The sequence below is a fragment of the Podarcis bocagei genome, assembly GCF_964188305.1.
Source record: "Podarcis bocagei genome assembly, chromosome: 14".
Classification (NCBI taxonomy): Eukaryota; Metazoa; Chordata; class Lepidosauria; order Squamata; family Lacertidae; genus Podarcis; species Podarcis bocagei.
The window spans coordinates 49,047,034-49,064,080 of NC_138139.1; the positions used below are offsets into that span (position 1 = coordinate 49,047,034).

The 17,047-nt window shown below is 45.5% G+C and overlaps 1 protein-coding gene across 2 annotated transcripts in view; it reads right to left on the minus strand.

Moving 5' to 3' along the window:
- Positions 1-1,848: 1,848 nt before the first annotated feature.
- Positions 1,849-17,047, minus strand: part of EPN2 (epsin 2) — a 38,853-nt gene continuing 23,654 nt past the window's right edge. For both annotated transcript variants that reach the window (XM_081169540.1, XM_081169541.1), the window contains exons 4-9: positions 16,181-16,273; positions 15,723-15,879; positions 9,346-9,522; positions 8,333-8,425; positions 6,196-6,402; positions 1,849-3,793 (exon numbers count right to left, since the gene is read on the minus strand). In XM_081169540.1, coding sequence (XP_081025666.1) covers positions 3,435-3,793; positions 6,196-6,402; positions 8,333-8,425; positions 9,346-9,522; positions 15,723-15,879; positions 16,181-16,273 — 1,086 coding nt within the window. In that variant the 3' untranslated portion in view covers positions 1,849-3,434. The remainder of the gene's footprint in view (positions 3,794-6,195; positions 6,403-8,332; positions 8,426-9,345; positions 9,523-15,722; positions 15,880-16,180; positions 16,274-17,047) is intronic.

The following is a 17,047-nucleotide window of genomic DNA, read 5'->3' on the forward strand; positions in this document are numbered from 1 at the left end:
AACAAACTTTTAAACGTCTCAAAAGAGGCCTTTTTACTGCATTGTCACAGGGAACGGACAGTTGAGTAGCAGGGAGCCCCGAGTCCCCTTCTGCACGAGGAATCGGCTGCATGCCCCTTTGCCTCCATGCTATTTGACTTTAAGCAGTGGCTTCCCACAAGGCGTTGCTGCAGTGAAGAGGCAAAACTGCACCGGGGCTGCAGCGCGACTCCTGCTCCCTTCCAGCAGCATTCTGGCGGGCTGCGATTCTGCTAGGACACAATGCAAAACATCTTTGGGTTGGTCGCACACCACACTTCAGCTTCAAGCAGCAGAACGTTAACAACCGGATCGCCTTTTGCGAGGGCTTAAAATGACACTATGGTTTCACAAAATCTTTGGTCAACTTGACCAGTAAGGCTGTTTTTCGATACCCTTTCTTTCAAAAGCATTAAATTGCTTTATTTGAAGAAGATTGCCAGGGGTGTGGGTGGGTGTAGCCAGGAAAGAAAGTGAGACAAGAAGCGTCAGGAAACAGATGTGTGTTTTTTATTCTACACTTCATGTTTATTTAAGAAAAGCATTACCTTGAGCAAGGAAACTTTTGGAATACGGATGGCTAAGATGTTTTATTTATTTATTTTATTTTTTTTAGGAAAACCCCTTGAATGTGGATCAAGACCGGTCCATTATGTAAGCATGACCAAATGTGTCAATTTCAATTTCTCTCGTTTTTCTGATATTAACTTTGGTCTCACCAGGGTGCAATTTTTATAAATCCTGCACAAAAATGTGAATGCATTTTTGTGCATGCCTCTCTCTATGTAATCATTTTTCCCCCAATTTGCAAATAATTCCCCCTATCACAATGCATTTGTGTGTGTGTCATTTTTTTTCAAATATAGAAATCGCCGTGTCTGCTTTCCCCCATAAATGCATTTCTGAACATTTTTCGGTTGTGCAGAACTCCATCAGAAAATTCAGCGAGCGCAAATCTTGGAAGAATGGCTGTGTTTCAGTTCGCAAGCTGGTTCTGGAAATGTGACAAGCTGTAAACTGGACCAATTTCTTTTGCCACCTCCCTTTGCCTGTCAGGATGAGCCCCACCCCCTCCCCCACCTCAACCGAAGAAAGCATAGCCAACAAGAAATACACCAACATTGGGCTGTAACATACTTGGTTCCGCTCCCATTTGCTGTAACATGTTCTGGAGGCTAAATTCCTAAGTTCTAGAACGCCAAACCACCTGGGTTCTTCATAGCATCTCCACTGTTGCTCAAAGAGCTAACTTTTGTTGAGGCCTGTTGGACGCAAGGGAGAGATCTAGAATCTCTGGGCTAAGAAAATGAAAAGTCACAGGGGGTGGGGTGAGAAGGCTAGGCTTATACAGCCACAAGCATCCTGGCAAGTAGCTGCTTTATCTACATTAGCCTCAAGACTTCCACTAGCATTTCTCCAAATGATTGCAGGCCCATTAATGCCACTGTTGTCATGATCTTCGAGCAAAAGCTTATGAACCAGGTACCTTGACACTCTGATCTGATGCTAGAGATGTCACCCAGTCTCTGTCCACCTGTCTCAGTGCTGTGGGGGCACTGACTGGCAGTGGGTCTGCAGGGTTTAAGAGGGGGGCATTCCCAGTCCTACCTGGAGATGCCTGGGACTCAACCAAGAACATTCTGCCTGCCAAGGAGGTGCTCTGCCACTTAGTTAGCACTGCAAAGAAGAAGGGTTAGGAAAACAAAGGGCAGCCTACTTAGCCAAGCGAGTTGCCATTTTTAAAGAGAGCCGGTAATGGCGGCTTCAACCTGAGTATGGCTTAGTGAGTAATCAAAAATTCACTTTGCAAAGAAGACTGTAAACAGAGCAGGTTATTAGCACAGAGTGCATCTTTAGTTAGAAGAATTTAGTTGATTAAAATTAACAATCATACAGCGTTTTCCTTTAAAAGTTTCCCAAAGTTATTACAAGAGAGAAGTGGTCTTTCATGATCTTCTGTCTATAAAAGGCTTCGGAGTCTTTCCATTCATCACGAGGGAGACATAATCGTAAAAGAGGGAGGGGGAAAGGCAACTGTAGTGTTTTCCTTATAAATGACATCTTACGTTCATATGCCACTCAAAGTTTATGCCACAGGAGCGCTTCAGCTTTCGTTTCAAACTCTTCGTCCAAAAGCAAAAGGTTTATCAGTATTCCCTTTTAAATTCTCTTTATGGAAACCAAGAGCTAATATATATATATGTATGTATAAAATATATAAATAAGAGGGCATTAAATCATAAAGTTACTGTAACTTATTTTTTTAGCTAGACCTGATAAAGTCTACCGAAGCTACAGACTGTTAAATAAGAACCACATTATAAAAATTAGCAAGACAGAAACCGAGTGCCAATCTTGCCAACTCAAATCCAAAATGGTACTAGTCTTTCTTTAAAAAAAAAAGTGCAAAAAAGTATATAAGGATAACTACGTATTAGCAGAGTTCATCCCAAATTAGTTCCCAAACTTGCCCCAATGAAGTTGAATTCAGTGTTGCCTCCTCCCTCACCCCCTCTCTTCATTTTTAACCTGCATTGCAAGTCAATTTTTAAAAGAAAGGATAACTACGCACATTAATGTCCAAATGAACTCACTATCGGACAAGCACAGAGCGAAACACTCCTGAACACAAGCGCAGCATGCCAGCCACTCAGACAGAAGTCCTTGACGAGTCCTTGAAAGGGTACAAACTCAACACTGCATTAAAAAAAACAGCACACCAGTGGGATTTCACAACCAAATGAGAGCTTGCTTCTGTCCTGCTTTCGACAAGCTTGCCTTTTCCGCCAGCTCCAACCCGACCCCACCCGACCCCAGTCCACAGGTACAGTTTGCGCTACCATGTTTTAGTGTACAAGCAGGGGAGAGAAATATAATTCCTGGACACCCCACATCCCTCTCTTTTCTCCTAAGATGTATAAGGACTATGGGTGAACCAACAGTCTAGAACAGTATATAGTTATGTGCAAATATGTCCACTAGCGCCTTTGAGTCTCCAATCTATTCTTTAGAAGGATGGGGCTCTGGCAGACGCGGGTTGCAGCTGCTTCACAGTCCGGCACATGGTCTACTAAAAATGGCAGGTACTTCTTATAATATTGAAGTGATTAAGAAAAAAGGGGGGGAGGGGAAACGGGAGAGAAGAAAATCTAATTTTCATGGTGCAAGTGTGGACCTTTTATGCGATGCTCCCGCAAGCTGAAAGTAAGAAGTACCATCTGTGGGAGAAGGCTAGGTTGAGATTAAACAGTGAGTAGGGAGAGAAATCTGCAGCGAATGCAACTGTAAACCACAAGCCTAGTACCCCCTGCACCCCCAAAGTCTCTTGTACACACAGTTCAGCCCGAACCGGCCTCAGAAAATTCCACTCAGTTCTGCAAAACCTCTTGCCAAGTTAGGTTCCACCACCTTGGCCTTTATAGGAGGAAAGGATTGGTAGCGTTAGCAGGCTGGGAGGCCGAGGACGGGAGCCCGGTACTGTGAAGAGGCTGAGCCACTGCGCCCACAAGCCCCACGTTCATCCCATGGCCCATTCGGGTAAGAGATGCCACGGTGCCCATGACTGGCATGGGTGCCATCGCCACCGGTGCCACAGAAGGCAGAGGTACAGGCTCCATGCCCGCCGCTGGCACACTGCTGAAGGACGGGCTGCTTCCCATGATGGGGCTCGACCGCAGCTGATTGAGAGTGAGGGGCTGAGGCTGATTCATTTGGAAGGGGTTGATTAGCGATGGAGCTGGAGCAGCGGCAGCAGGGGCAGCGGCGGCGGCCGTTCCTAGGGGAAAGACAAGGGGGTGGGGGCAAGAGAGGCACGTGAGCCTGTTAAGTATATACAAGACAAGATTCCACACCATTCCAAACTTCCCCCGAAAGATGATACATTGCCCAGGCTCCCCCAAAACCCGAGGCAGAAGAGTGTGATGCCCTCAGCTCTGGGGTGACATCTCTTTAGAGGGCAACAGGGTTACACACCTGAGCAATGAACGTTGCCAGAAAAACTGTTTGGAAAGAAAATGCTATTGCCCCACTGCCAATAGCTTCCTAGCACAACCAAGAGACGATTCTGCAGAGTTTACCAAGGTGCTGTGACGTCTTGCTTTCCAAATGCACTCACCCTCCTTGGTAAGGTTTGAGAACCTGAGAGTTATCCCAAACTTTTGTGTAAGTTAACAACTGCAACACATTCCTATAATATCCCCTTTCATTTCCTTCCTATCTAGGTATCTATCTATCTATCTATCTATCTATCTATCTATCTATCTATCTATGCTCGCCACCCTTCCATTCCAATCCCAGTGCAGTTTAAAACCTTACATAGAAGGCTATCAATAAGCAAAATTTGAAACCAATAAAAGCGCATTTAGATGCATGCAGTTTAGAATACAATCATAAACTCCATTAGTTCTGTAAACCAGGTATCATTAACTCCCTGCCCCCTGCAAGGCCTGGGTGAATAACCATGTTTTCATGAGGCACCAAAAGGTAAGCAAGATTGGCACCTGCCTTATTTTGGAGGGAGATGGCTCCACAAACTGAGCATGACAGAGAAGGCTGTCCCCCCACCAGATGCATTTCTGAAGGCTGTGGCACAACCAAGAGGGCTTCCTCCCAAGGCATCAAGAGCTGGTGTGGTTTATATGGGCAAAGGCATCCAGGTCCCTAGGTTGTTCAGGGCTTTATAAGTCAACACAACACAGCCTTATACTCGGCCCAGTAACAAACTGCTGCCAGTGCTGCTCTTCAAAGGAAATTCTGTGCCAGCCTTTGCCAACCTGGCACCCTCCAGATGTTTTGGAGTACAGCTGCCATCGGTCCCACTGGTGAAGACTGCTGTATACTGATTTCTCCTCTCCGCTTTTGTAGATGGACAGCCTTGACAAGCAGAGTCAACATCCAAAAACGGCACAGGCACTCCATAGACAAAATGCAGTGGGTTACTTTCAGGGCGTGCCTCGGAGCTTGTGCGTGCCTTGTCAGATATATTAGCATTTTGTTTTCAACAAGAGACAGCCTTGGAAACTCCCCCTAAGTTCCAAAAGCAGCTCAGCATGAAGCATGAAAACAGAAGCCTGGAGCGATCGTGGATGCACAGAACCTGCTGCACGGATTCTTTGGACCAGGCCCATATTTAACATATGTCATGAACGTGTAACTTCAGCAAGTCATATCCAGGGAGGGAGGGAGAAGCTGGAAAATGGCAAAGAAGAACTTTCCCAGGATAGGACATTTGGGCCGACTGCCAAGCTACAAATTCCTTGTACACAGTTTGGTTTTTTTGTCAGACCTTCGTGACCCTGGTAATAGCTTCTTTGTGAGCGCCGATAACAAGAGGGGCAGGGCATTAGCTACTAAAATTTGGCTGTCTTCCTCTGAGGGGTGTTCTCAAACTACTGAGAACTAAAATAGCCAGAACAAGTCACTGAAGCTCAAAAAAAGGTTGCTTGAACTGTGTTTTGTGGTTGCTTAGTTCCAACTGTTTCTCCACATGTGCCCCTTGGGCTTAGGGGCTTCAGCACTCCCCTTACAAATCCCTTCCATCCCCAGGGCACAGATGCAACAGATTTGGCCCACCTTGTCCCCAAATCATGAACTTGCTCTCAAAATGCATGAAGGCAAAGCCACCCATCAAACTTGATAAGCAGCCGCTTTAAAGGTGGAAGAAAAATACAGGCTGCTCCAACGTACAGAACTGTCCTGCTACTGAGAATGGGAAGGGAAACAGCTTGGTGGGGGAAATTACCATGTATGCTACCTTGAGCTCCTTAGAAGAATGGCGAGATACACCATAATACATCGATATATGCACTCAGTGATTAAATTGTTACATACAGGATTAACTCCACCAGTGGCAATTTAAGCTAAGGCCTCAACTTCCGTTTGCCATGCATAAAATGGCAACATTAGCAGCCTGCCTTGCAGGGCCACTGTGAAGACACACAGGAGCAGCACTGGGTGGGGAGGGGGGGGAGAGCAGCACATGTAAACTACCAAGGCTTGGGATTATTCACAAGGGATGGACATCTCCCTGCTTCAGAACTGCCTTTAGTAGGTGGGGTGTTGAGTTGGGTGAACCCTTGAGTCTGGCCAAGCATGCCAACTTCTGTTTTTAACGACTGTTGTCCCCACCCCACCCAGCTCCATTTGAACAGCAAATTTGCTCTCAAGACCAAGATGTACCTGGAGCCAAGAACGGGTTCAGTGAAGGGGCTGGCTTGGGAGGCTTCGATACCAAGGAATCCAGGTTCACCAGAGCAGCGTTGGGGCCCAAGAAAGACTCGGGAGTTTTCCGAGCCGTGCTTTGTTTACTCGAGGCTGAGTTGGCAGGCTGAGAGTCAAAGAGGTCAGGGCTGGTCGTGCCACTGTTCTGGGCTGACAAAGTGGAACCTGAATCGCCAGAAAAGAAAATATGAATTTTTGAAAAAGGGAGGGGGAGAATATGTTTCCTTCATGTCAGAATACATGCTTCTGTATTTGTAATGTATTTCGTTTGTCCCTGTTTTTACTGCCATGCTAAAGGACTGCAGTCCTAAGCCAATGTGCTTAGAACTCAATGGGGTTGCTTCCAAGTAAATGCATTTAAGGCTGAGACATACACCTAACATGGGGAATGGGGACGTTATAGCTTTCTGCCACTAGAGAGCCTCAAATCTTGGGGTATGTGTGTGCTTGCTTTACTTCCCCCAAAATCACTTCCTTTAATGGGACCATTAAAAGGTGTTGCATCTAAAGCAGGTCAGGCACGAGTCCTTCCCATTCTGGAGAATAAGGACTCTAGAATCGCAATTACAGGGTAAGATAATAGAAAGTTTCTACAAACTGACCTTGGTATCCTTCTTTAGAGTGCTGTTGGATACAGACACGGATTAATTGTCTCTATGGAGAAGACATTCAGAAGCATGAGATTTTTTGACTCCCCTCTATTCTATTGCCATTACAAAACTGTGCATTCAGCCATGCCCCATGATCAAAGGGCTTGACTATTTAAAAGAGAGAGAGACAGACAGACAGACAGCTTGACCTGCCTTTAGCCAGATCACACAAACCGCTTAAATCAAAATAAATAGCTATAAAATATGCAGGATGAGGTCAGATGTGGGTCTTTTCCTTCTACATAGATTTCCACAACACTGAGAACCCAAAGGTGATGGACTAGGCAGGTGTCACGTGGTTCAAAAAGAGAGCAGGTGCTCTGTTCAATTCCTCTTCAGGTAGGAGATGGGCAAGGGCTCTCTCTCTGCCCAAAGTGCTGGAGTGCTGCTGCCTTTCAGAAGGCAATACTGGGCTATAGGGCTGGGCAATATCATCTTTGCAACATCATGATGTATCACCAGCTAAACATCGTGATAGGCTGATACATCGCAGTGTTGAAAAGGAAGGTGCATCATTTGGCCATGGCCCCACGAGGCATCAGGGTGAAACTGTCTCAGCTCCTGCCGCCACCAGCACCTGGCGCAGGGAGGAATGAGGCAGTCCGAGAAGGAAGGTAAGGCGCAGGGTGGCAGGCGAGCCCCACCCACGATAAACCGCAGGATGAAGGTGCCATTGCCCTCTGGCCTTCAAACCAGTCCTGGACAATGTATTGATACATCGCCCAGGCCTACTGGGCCAAATGGATAAATGCGCCTGTAAGGCAGCATCCTCTGTTCCGCCACACCATGAACAAGTTCCTTTTTGGCTCTGTGGGGGAAATGGAACCCACCGCACACAAGAAAATCAAATTCCAACTGAATTGCTGTCTCTCAATTGCTGCAAAACGTACAGTGCAACAGGAGAGCCAAGCAGCTTTCCAAACGCTTTGGAGCAAAGTGCACTGGGAATTCCAGAGCAACCACAACTGAAACCAGCGGGGGAGCCTTGCACAACAATGGTCTTGGTCGACTCTGGTCTGTTTCAGTGGTGCCCGCAGAGGAGTCATTCCCAGCGGATCATGTGCTCTCAAAATCTTAACTCAGAATTTCAACTCAAACCAAATTTCTACAGCATCCTCTACCCCATTACCCTCGGCTGAATTTACTGCAACTGTGACATTTTTAATGTCTCCAGGCTTTGGGCTGACAGCCTGAAAGGTACATCTTGATTAAAAATTATCGAAGGACGAAGTTCTAAATAAAGTTCAGAAAATATGCTTTAAAAAATATGCAGTTTCCCCTCCAGAATACTGGCCTTTTTATCTTCCATTTATGGTAAGTCTAGACACACTTGGAGGGTGGGTGGGTGTGTGCAGAAAGAGGACTGGTGCAACTGGAAATTCCAAAGCTCTATCACGCTCAAGCACCTTTATCACACATTCGTTTGGCATTTATTTCACACATACCTTGCTTTTTAGATGTCCGAAGGTTGTCGAATTCAGAAAAGTCATCTTTAATTGCCCCATTTAAGTTGCTGAAGAGGTCAAAAGATTTACTACCTGCAGGGCAGAACAACAAGGTCCTACTGTTAGTGGGATTCAGTTAGGCCACAGCAATCTGTAAGGCAAGGGATGAAGCTGCTTCACCTTCTGTCCCAGCAGAGGCCAAACTGTCCCTATCAGAACTGGGAATATTACCTCTTTGGGACAAACCTTTTCCAAGCTGGTGCCCTCCAGATATTTTAAACTACAACTCCCAGCAGCCCCCACCAGCATAGTCAATAGTGAGGGATGATGGGAGAAGCTGTCCAACAACGTCTGGGGGGCACCAGTTTGCGAGTGGCCACTTTAGGATTAGCAGAGCAAGTGATTCACTCCCTTCGGTTTAAGAGAGATTGGAGGGCTTGTTTATTTGATTTCATTCCCATTCTGCCTTACCTTTGTGAAGCTCCAGGTGGCTCACGGGGCTCAGGCTGCTTATTTTCAGCAGTACACCTGCCATTATGGCCTTCAGGCCACTCTCTGGTCCGAGCAGAAACAAGTCAACCCACTTCACAGGGCACACATGTGTGACCAAGCGTGGCCCAGGAGTGACCAAAACAGGTGAGGGGAGAGGGACCAGCACTGCAGGGCGGACAAGGTGCTCCAGCAAAGCTCAAAATGCAAAGGAAATCAAACTCTGGCTGCCCCCTTGGGATAACTCAGTCAAGGGAGAGGGAGTGGTCTGTGGCCCACAGGTTGGGAACCACTGACCTAGAAAATTCACCTAAACAAAAGTGAAACAAAACCACCCACCACTTCCCAAGACAGACCATAATATTTCTAAATGTTGCATTCACAAAAGTGTTAAGATTCTGTGCCAGTGCCAACCATCCCCCCAGGTGCAAGAACCACCAGCAGGCATGTGTTTTGCTGTGAACTCCACTAAGGGATGTTTCCCCAAAAGGAACAGAAAGGTGAGTCGCAAACACGCTGCTTACCAGAAGCAGAAAGAGGCTTGTTTGCTGGCGCTGCTCCCCAGGGATCGACAGCGGCTTTTGTTGCCACAGAGGGTGGCTGAGAGGGACCCCAGGGGTCTACATTCTTTGGAACAGGCTGGGCAGCAGAGGGCACTGCTGGGGATCCCCAGGGGTCGGCGGAGGCTGCTGGTTTGGCACCTGATGGCAAAGAAAACATAATCCCAAGTAATACATTAACGGGCATATATACTTGAGAACGGGCACTACCTGTGAGATAAGCTAGGCTGAGAGTAACTTAGCCTAAAGACACTCAATGAACAGATAGCTAAATTAGATATTTGAACCTGGCTTGCCTGTTCCTGGGCCAACACACTAACCACGGAGTGGCTCTCTCGCAGTTGCCAAATCCTTTCTCATTCTGGACTTAACCAGCATCATCTGTCAAGCACAGGATCAGGCCTGTGTGCATCCCCCATGCCATGCATGCCAGCAAAATGACAGGGAAGGTAGAACTGTTTTAGAAAAACTCCGGTAGAATGACCAACACTTCCTAACCTGCCCCAACGCAAAACGTTCTTTGCCCTCAAGTATGGCTATGCTTAAAATAAATTCCACTGAAAGACAGCCAATGTGTGTACATAAAGAGTTCTTAAAAAGCAAATTCCAATACAAGATTCATGGAATCATAGAATTGTAAAGTTGGAAGGGAACCAAGGGTGACTTAGTCCAATCCCCCACCTGCAGAAATCAGTTTGGTTTAGCATCAGTGAGCTTTGGTGCAGAAGGGAGCAATTAGTGCTGTGAGATAAGAAGCAAAGGATGTCCCCCTGATAATGTTATTATTTTTTATACTTCATTCTTATGTTTTTATTCCAGGGAGTTCAAGGCAGACACATAGCCATATCCTCACAAAGTGGGGAGGGAATATAAGAGAGAGATAATGGCTGGCCCTAGATCACTCTTAGGGCACCCTGGTCTAAGAGCATCCAGGAACAGGCAACCTGGTGCCCTCCAGATGTTGCTGGACGACCAACTTCCATCAGCCCTAGTCAGCACAGCCAATGGCCAGGAATGGTGGGATCTGTAGTCTGCCAGGACACGAAAGTTCCTCACCCCTGTTCCACACCTGCTGGCTCCAAGCAGTAACCAAATTGCCTTTTTTTCCATTTTGTGGCCAAAGTTTGTGAGTTTTAAACCCCATTCTGGCTAGCTGCTGTTCTTGCTGCTGAAAGGAGCTCAAGCTCATCAACAGGTGGCAGATTTTTCTTCCAATTTTAATTGTTTCAACAACAACAAAAACCCAGGAAGCCGCTGAAGTGCTTTGCAGAGAACACAACTAATCTTGTCCCACTGCTCCCATTTCCTCGTCCTCCTCCTGCTGCATTTTTATCAATGATGCCATCCAAGAAATGCTAATTGCCAGGGCCTGCCATAAATGGAGGCTTCCAGCACAGTCGCTCTTTCATGAGACAGATAACAAAAGCAGGGCAGGCAAAGAGAAACAAGAGGGAAAGAGGGAGGCATCTAGGAGGATACGCTTCTCCTCTGAGAAGCCCCTTATCCCCCCTTGAAAGGCCACAGTCCAGTGGTAAGCAAGACTTAAAAACCTCTGTTCTGCTCTGAGTCACCCTTCTGTGCTGGCATTCAGATACATAAATCTAATTTCTGCAAAACCACTCCGGGGGGGGGGGGGGAGTAGCTGGCAAATTCCAACAAGGGGCTCTTATCGCAGGCATTAATGAATGCTGAAAGCCAGAGAGGGGGGAAACGCCACAGCTGCAGCTAGAAGCAACAAGTTTTTGTTTGTACCTTAATACACAGAATTGATTTAGTTTTCCTGTGTCAAGAATAGAAGTTAACAAGAGAAGCTTTACAGCCCCAGGACCCAGGCCTTAGTTTGGCTTCCCTAATATGCTGTTTGATTAACAGCAACAAAAAAGGGCAATCTGACCCAGGGACTAGACAATTAAAAATGTGGTGCATCACAGGATGAAGAGAAATAGCGTCTCATATTGTGTAGGTTACATTATGAGACATACAACATTCCAGCGAAAGCCCAGAACCGTGTTTGGCTGAGTAAAAGGGGTGATAGCAGCCAAGGAAATTCTGCATTCCATTCCTGTACAAGGTGAATAATCTGGACCAGACGGCTCTTTGCAGCACCAGTTCCTGCCCTATTTCACAAGTGAGATAAGCAAGGTAAGCATTGCAAAAGACCTCAGCAATACATGGCAAACAAGCAGAAGGGCAGCCGCAAAATGCAGTGTGTGCAAGAGGAGTGTAGTAGGTATCTAAGAAGCCAATTAGTGTTTTCCGCTGGGGCAGACTCGCTGGACTGTGTCCTGGTTCTGGAAGCATCTAGTGCACATGCGCGCCAAACCATACTATGCTGAAGCAATCTACCTACAAACGCCAACAGAATCCTGGCAAGTTCAAAGCCTTAACTTGGGATTCTGGAACAGGGAAGGGACCACACAAAAGCTTCATGGAAAACCTGGGAATGATGAACCTGTCCTAGAGCAGAGCCAGGTGATTCTACGTGTTAGCTCAGCTGGTTAGAGTGTAGTGCTAATAATGCCAAGGTCAAGGGTTCAATCCTCTTATGCGCCACCTGCGTATTCCTGCATTGCAGGGGGTTGGACTAGATGACCCTCGGGTCCCTTCCAACTCTACAATTCCATGATTCTATTATCCTTTGCTAGAGAATTGAAGGCATCCCCCTTAAGAGTCCAGCCTGCTGGAACAACTCTCGATATACAAAAGCAGGCCATCTTCGCAAGAGTGGCACTGTCTTTTCATTGCTTTAGTCTAGTCCCATGGCCAACTGCAGATCAGGAAAGCAAACAATGCATCTCAGTACAAGGGATTTAAAGTCTTTTGTTTTCAACTTGTAAAATGAAGCTGTGCGTTAAGATATACAGTAGAGAATGATTTGCCGTTAATTCAAAGGGATCTGTTAAGACCAGTGTTGCAGATTTCAGTCTCAACAGTGCCAGGAATTTTCCACACTAACACATTTTGGCCTGGCTAGCAGAGATCCTTGGGTAAAACACTGAGGGACAATGCCAAGGGTTCCTTTACTGTATTTAATGACATGGGATTTACAAGAGAACCAAACTCTGGCTGTTCTGCTATTCCCATTTGGTAGTAACTGGTGCTGACAGCGGCCACTAAGGGAATATTACTTCCCAGATAACAAGTGTTTGGTAAACGAACTCTGCACACCCCCAGGTGCCTTTGCAACAACTGGTCCACTTGGTTCAGGATTTGCTAGGCTTAGGAGGTTTGCTTTTGTTTTGTTAACCATTTCGCCAAAAAAAAAAAAAAATCCAGCATTGCCTTGCACAATGACTTGTCAGAATTGCCCCATAGTTGAGGCAGCCGTCCAGAGAACTAAAATGATAGCAGCACCCAACCAGCTTCTGTTTTAGGTAAGGGTTTGTACATCAGTGACAGAGCATCTGCTTTGCATGCAAAAGATCCTGGGTACAAATCCTGGGTACAACCCCTGGCATCTTCAGGTATAACTGGGGGGAAACCCTGACTGAAACCCTAGAGAGCTGCTGCAAGTCACTTTTGACATTACTGAACCAGAGAGACCCATAGTCTAGCTTGGTGTAAAGCAACTTCCTATGTTCCTTTCATTGACGCATCTATTGCTGACACCAACAGATAAAACACGACGCCGAACAACCACAAAACCACTAGATTTTCCTATTGACTAAGCAAAAGTCCCTTCCTTCCTCAGGACATTTTCACAGATAACTGGCTTTCTTACCTATTCTTTTGCCCTAAAAGCACTTCACATTCTGTGCTCTATGAACCTGAGCTGATTTCTTGGTACCTATGCAACCAGATCACATAAGGACCTGCTCCAGCCAAACTGTCCCCGGCCCTACTTCCCCCAAAGGACCAAGAGACACCACCTGTCCCTTCAGGAACAGGTGCCCAAAATAGCTTTTCCGGTATTGGAAAATGATCTCTAATGAGTTGAAAAAAATGTTTAAAATAACTTTCCCAAAAAGACCAGAGTCCTTTTTGTTGGGAATAATCCAGACTGAAATCCCTAAGTGTCAACAAAATTTATGTATGCAACAATGTCGGCCAGAGTTTTGTTAGCCCAAAAATGAAAAGTGAGGGAGGTCCCAGGCAAAGATGGTATTAACATATAGAATAAGAGAGCAAGAAGAACATATATTCAAAGAAGAGTGGAAAATATTTATTGAGTATATGGAAAATAACTGTACACAGCTGAAAACGCTGGCAGCATTAAGATAAAATCAACAATGTAATTAATGTTCAAGTGATGTTAAAGTGGAGAACTGACTAATATGGTTACAGCAAAATATGCAGGAATGAAGGATTAATAAAACGAATCAAGGAAATAGAAGGAGGGAAGTTGTTTGATATTTAACAGTACGTAAAATGTTTATTTTAAGATGTAAAATTGAAAACTTAATAAAAATTATTTTTAAAAACAAAACAAAACAGAATATGTTTTCCTGGTAGTACATTCTGGCCCAAAGAAGGTGGTTGGCCAATGGAGTAAATAGGCCTTTCGTCTGATCCAGCAGGGCTCTTGTGTTCTTTTTTTTTTTAAAGCAACTGTTAATGTTGCTTTAATAGATTTCTCCAGTTTGATCATTTCAGAGCTGAGCAATATGCATTTAATTTGGAATAAAACCTAAACTACACATGGGATCATTTCACACTTAAGGTGGAGCAGGGAAGAGGAAATGCATTTGAATGCTCCCCGATGTAAAGAACTTCCCATCTGTTGAAAGTTAGCGCACATCTGGGAAACGGATTCTGAATTAGCCTTTTTTCATTAATCTGCCATGTTTCTACACACATCGTTTTATATATTTATCCCGCACCTCCAGTGTGAATTAGGAAGGCTGTGTCACATGAAGAGGAACACACACACACACTCAGAAAAGTGAATCTTTCCAGGTGCTAGAAAGCTCTACACTTCCTTAACAGTGCCAGGCTCACATGAATGCCCACCTGGCACCAGTGGCATGAGTCCCAGTCTCTACAAAAAAATTAGGACAGGACTTATTCTTCTGCATGGACATTTCACTTTCTCCAGCAGCTGAGGAACAATGTCTGGATAATCCACAACAGTTCAATAAAGCACCATATATTTTATGCACTCTCCCTCACCCACCCAAAATTAAAAGGCCATTGAAATCCTAAAACCCTTTTACCAAAGGGTTAAAAATTGAAACACATTAAAAACTACATTTTACTGCATAAGCACTGGTTGCGAGAAAGGAAAAAGCCACACAAACAACTTAATTGCTTAAATACTACCCCAAATAAATACATCCTTTCGCATGACGGACAGTATTAAAAACAAACTAATTCACTGCTGTAGCACTGCTAATTATAGCAACTTGGCTTGGAGTTCTGTCACTGCTTAATATAGTGGCTTCATCAGTAACACAGCATAGTTACCAGTGAGATTCCAAGCCCCCTTTCCAAGGAAGACAAGTCGTCTCTGCCATAAGCAGAGCAGTTCTGTATCAGCAAGCACCAGAATCAAGTTTTAAAAAACAAAGAGAGACCTTCAAACCAGAGGCCAGCAGCGCACTGTTCAGTCAACTGAGCATTCCATTACACCTATCCACTCTCATATTAACTGCTTTTTGGAAATCAGCAAAAACTCCACCACAATCTCTATGACACAGGCAAATATGCTCAGGTCGGTCTAGGGAAATCACAGATCAAATTTCCCCCCCTCCTAATATTGCAGCAATCAACAGGGCAAAATCAGGAGGCGAAGTAGAACAAAGGCACAATACTCCCGCAAGAGACCCGTGAGACCATAAAAGGAGGAAACAGCCACCACGAACTGTCTCATGCATGACAGCCAGCACCGAAAAACTGTGATAGCAGGGGCTTGCACAGGGATGACAGTGGCAGAAAGCAGGTGGCACTGAGAGGAATAATAATAATTTATTATTTGTACCCCACCCATCTGAGTCCAAAAGGATATTGAGCCCTCTCCTCCCACCCCAGTCTTTGGAATTCTGTCTCCAGGGGAGCTTGCCTGGTGCTTATTCTATTTTTCTTTTCTGTGGTTTCTCCATTTTTGCTGCTTTTATCCATTTTCTGCTGTTTTAGCATTTGGGACATAATTCATCTTTTTTACCCTGACAACTGCACAAGCAATATTCATAACTAACCAAACAGAGGGGAAGGCAGCAGCAGACTGTCATAGCCTACCACTGAATAAGCTATATACAAAAGGAAAATAGGCGGGGGGGGGGTCACTAACCCAGAGAGAAAATTTTAACTCAAAGTGGCCATGGAGGGGAGTAATTTATCCAGGAGAGTCACAACAAGGGTCAACAGATCATCACTGCAGCATCCGCCGATTGCCATGTTCTTACCAAATGACTGCCAGGGGTCTGAGGTGGAACTGCTAACTGTAGAGGGGGCCCATGGGTCAGCTTGGCTTGCTGCAGGTGGTGGCCCCCAAGGCTCTCCTTTCTGAGGAGCTGGCCCTGAAGAGGGCAGCGCATCCATCAGGTCCAGCAGAGTTCCGTGCTGCAGATGAAGAGGTTTATTTTTAGCAGGGGCACAACATCTCCAGTAGACACATAACTCATTTAGAGAGAGAGAGACAGAGAGATTGCAAGGAAAGAAAATGCATCATCTTGCTCTTTCACATGCCCTTAGCTGCTTATTTGGGCTTTTATCCCAGCACCGGGGGCGGGGAATTACACCCATGCACTCTTTCACATGCTTACACAACTGGAGAGCACCCCATCCATTCCTAACTGCATAGCCAGTGCATCCGAACCTTCCCTGTGATGGCTAGGAATATTTTCACTGACCCAAGGCCTACCTCCTTCTTTTTGGGAATTTTCACCGTATCTCTGCGACTTTCCTCCAAAGCCATCTGCAATCTCAGATCATCGCCACGCCGAAGGCGCTCCTCCTGGAAAAAGAGGTCCCAGTGGGGAGGGGAGAAGATGAGAGTGGGAGTCATATAACAGTCATCCATTGTTACTTCATTCATGCCAGGTTTAAAAACAACGGGTCCTCTACGGGTAGAAGCCAAAGCTACACAAATCTTTTTAAAAGACAGCCTAATATAATTTAATTAACATTAGACACTGCCACCATGAGTTCTATGATGAAAGGAAGACAGGATAGGAATGTAAGAAGATTTAAAAAAGAAAACCAAACAACAGACTATTCAAGAGGAAAAAAGAAAGATCTAATGTCGGAGGCGGTATGCCTCTGGATAACATTTGCTGGGAATCGCAAGTGGGGAATCACAAATGGGGAACAGTGCTGTTGCTTGCAGGCTTCCCATGGGCATCTGGTTGGCCACTGTGACAACAGGATGGAGGATGGACTAGATAGACCTTTGCCCCGATCCATCAGCCAGGCTGCTCTTATGTTCTTATAGTTGTATGAGTCACTTAGTTTTAGCCAGCCAAAGTTAAGCAGCAGACTACTGGTCAAGCTAGAGGACAAAACTAGCTGGACACTAAGAACTTCTACATCTAAGAACAAACAGTCAAACCAAAAGCTCAGTCAAACCTTCCCTTGGCAGTGAAGACCAAAAAATCAAGAGAAAAGAGGTGAGCAAGAAGATTTATTTAGAGAGGGCATTGTAGCGTAGGGGCTACCATTAAGAAAGCCCCCCCCCCTTTCATTTCCAATGCTTGGTTCACCGCCATCCTTCATTCACTGACAGAGCCTC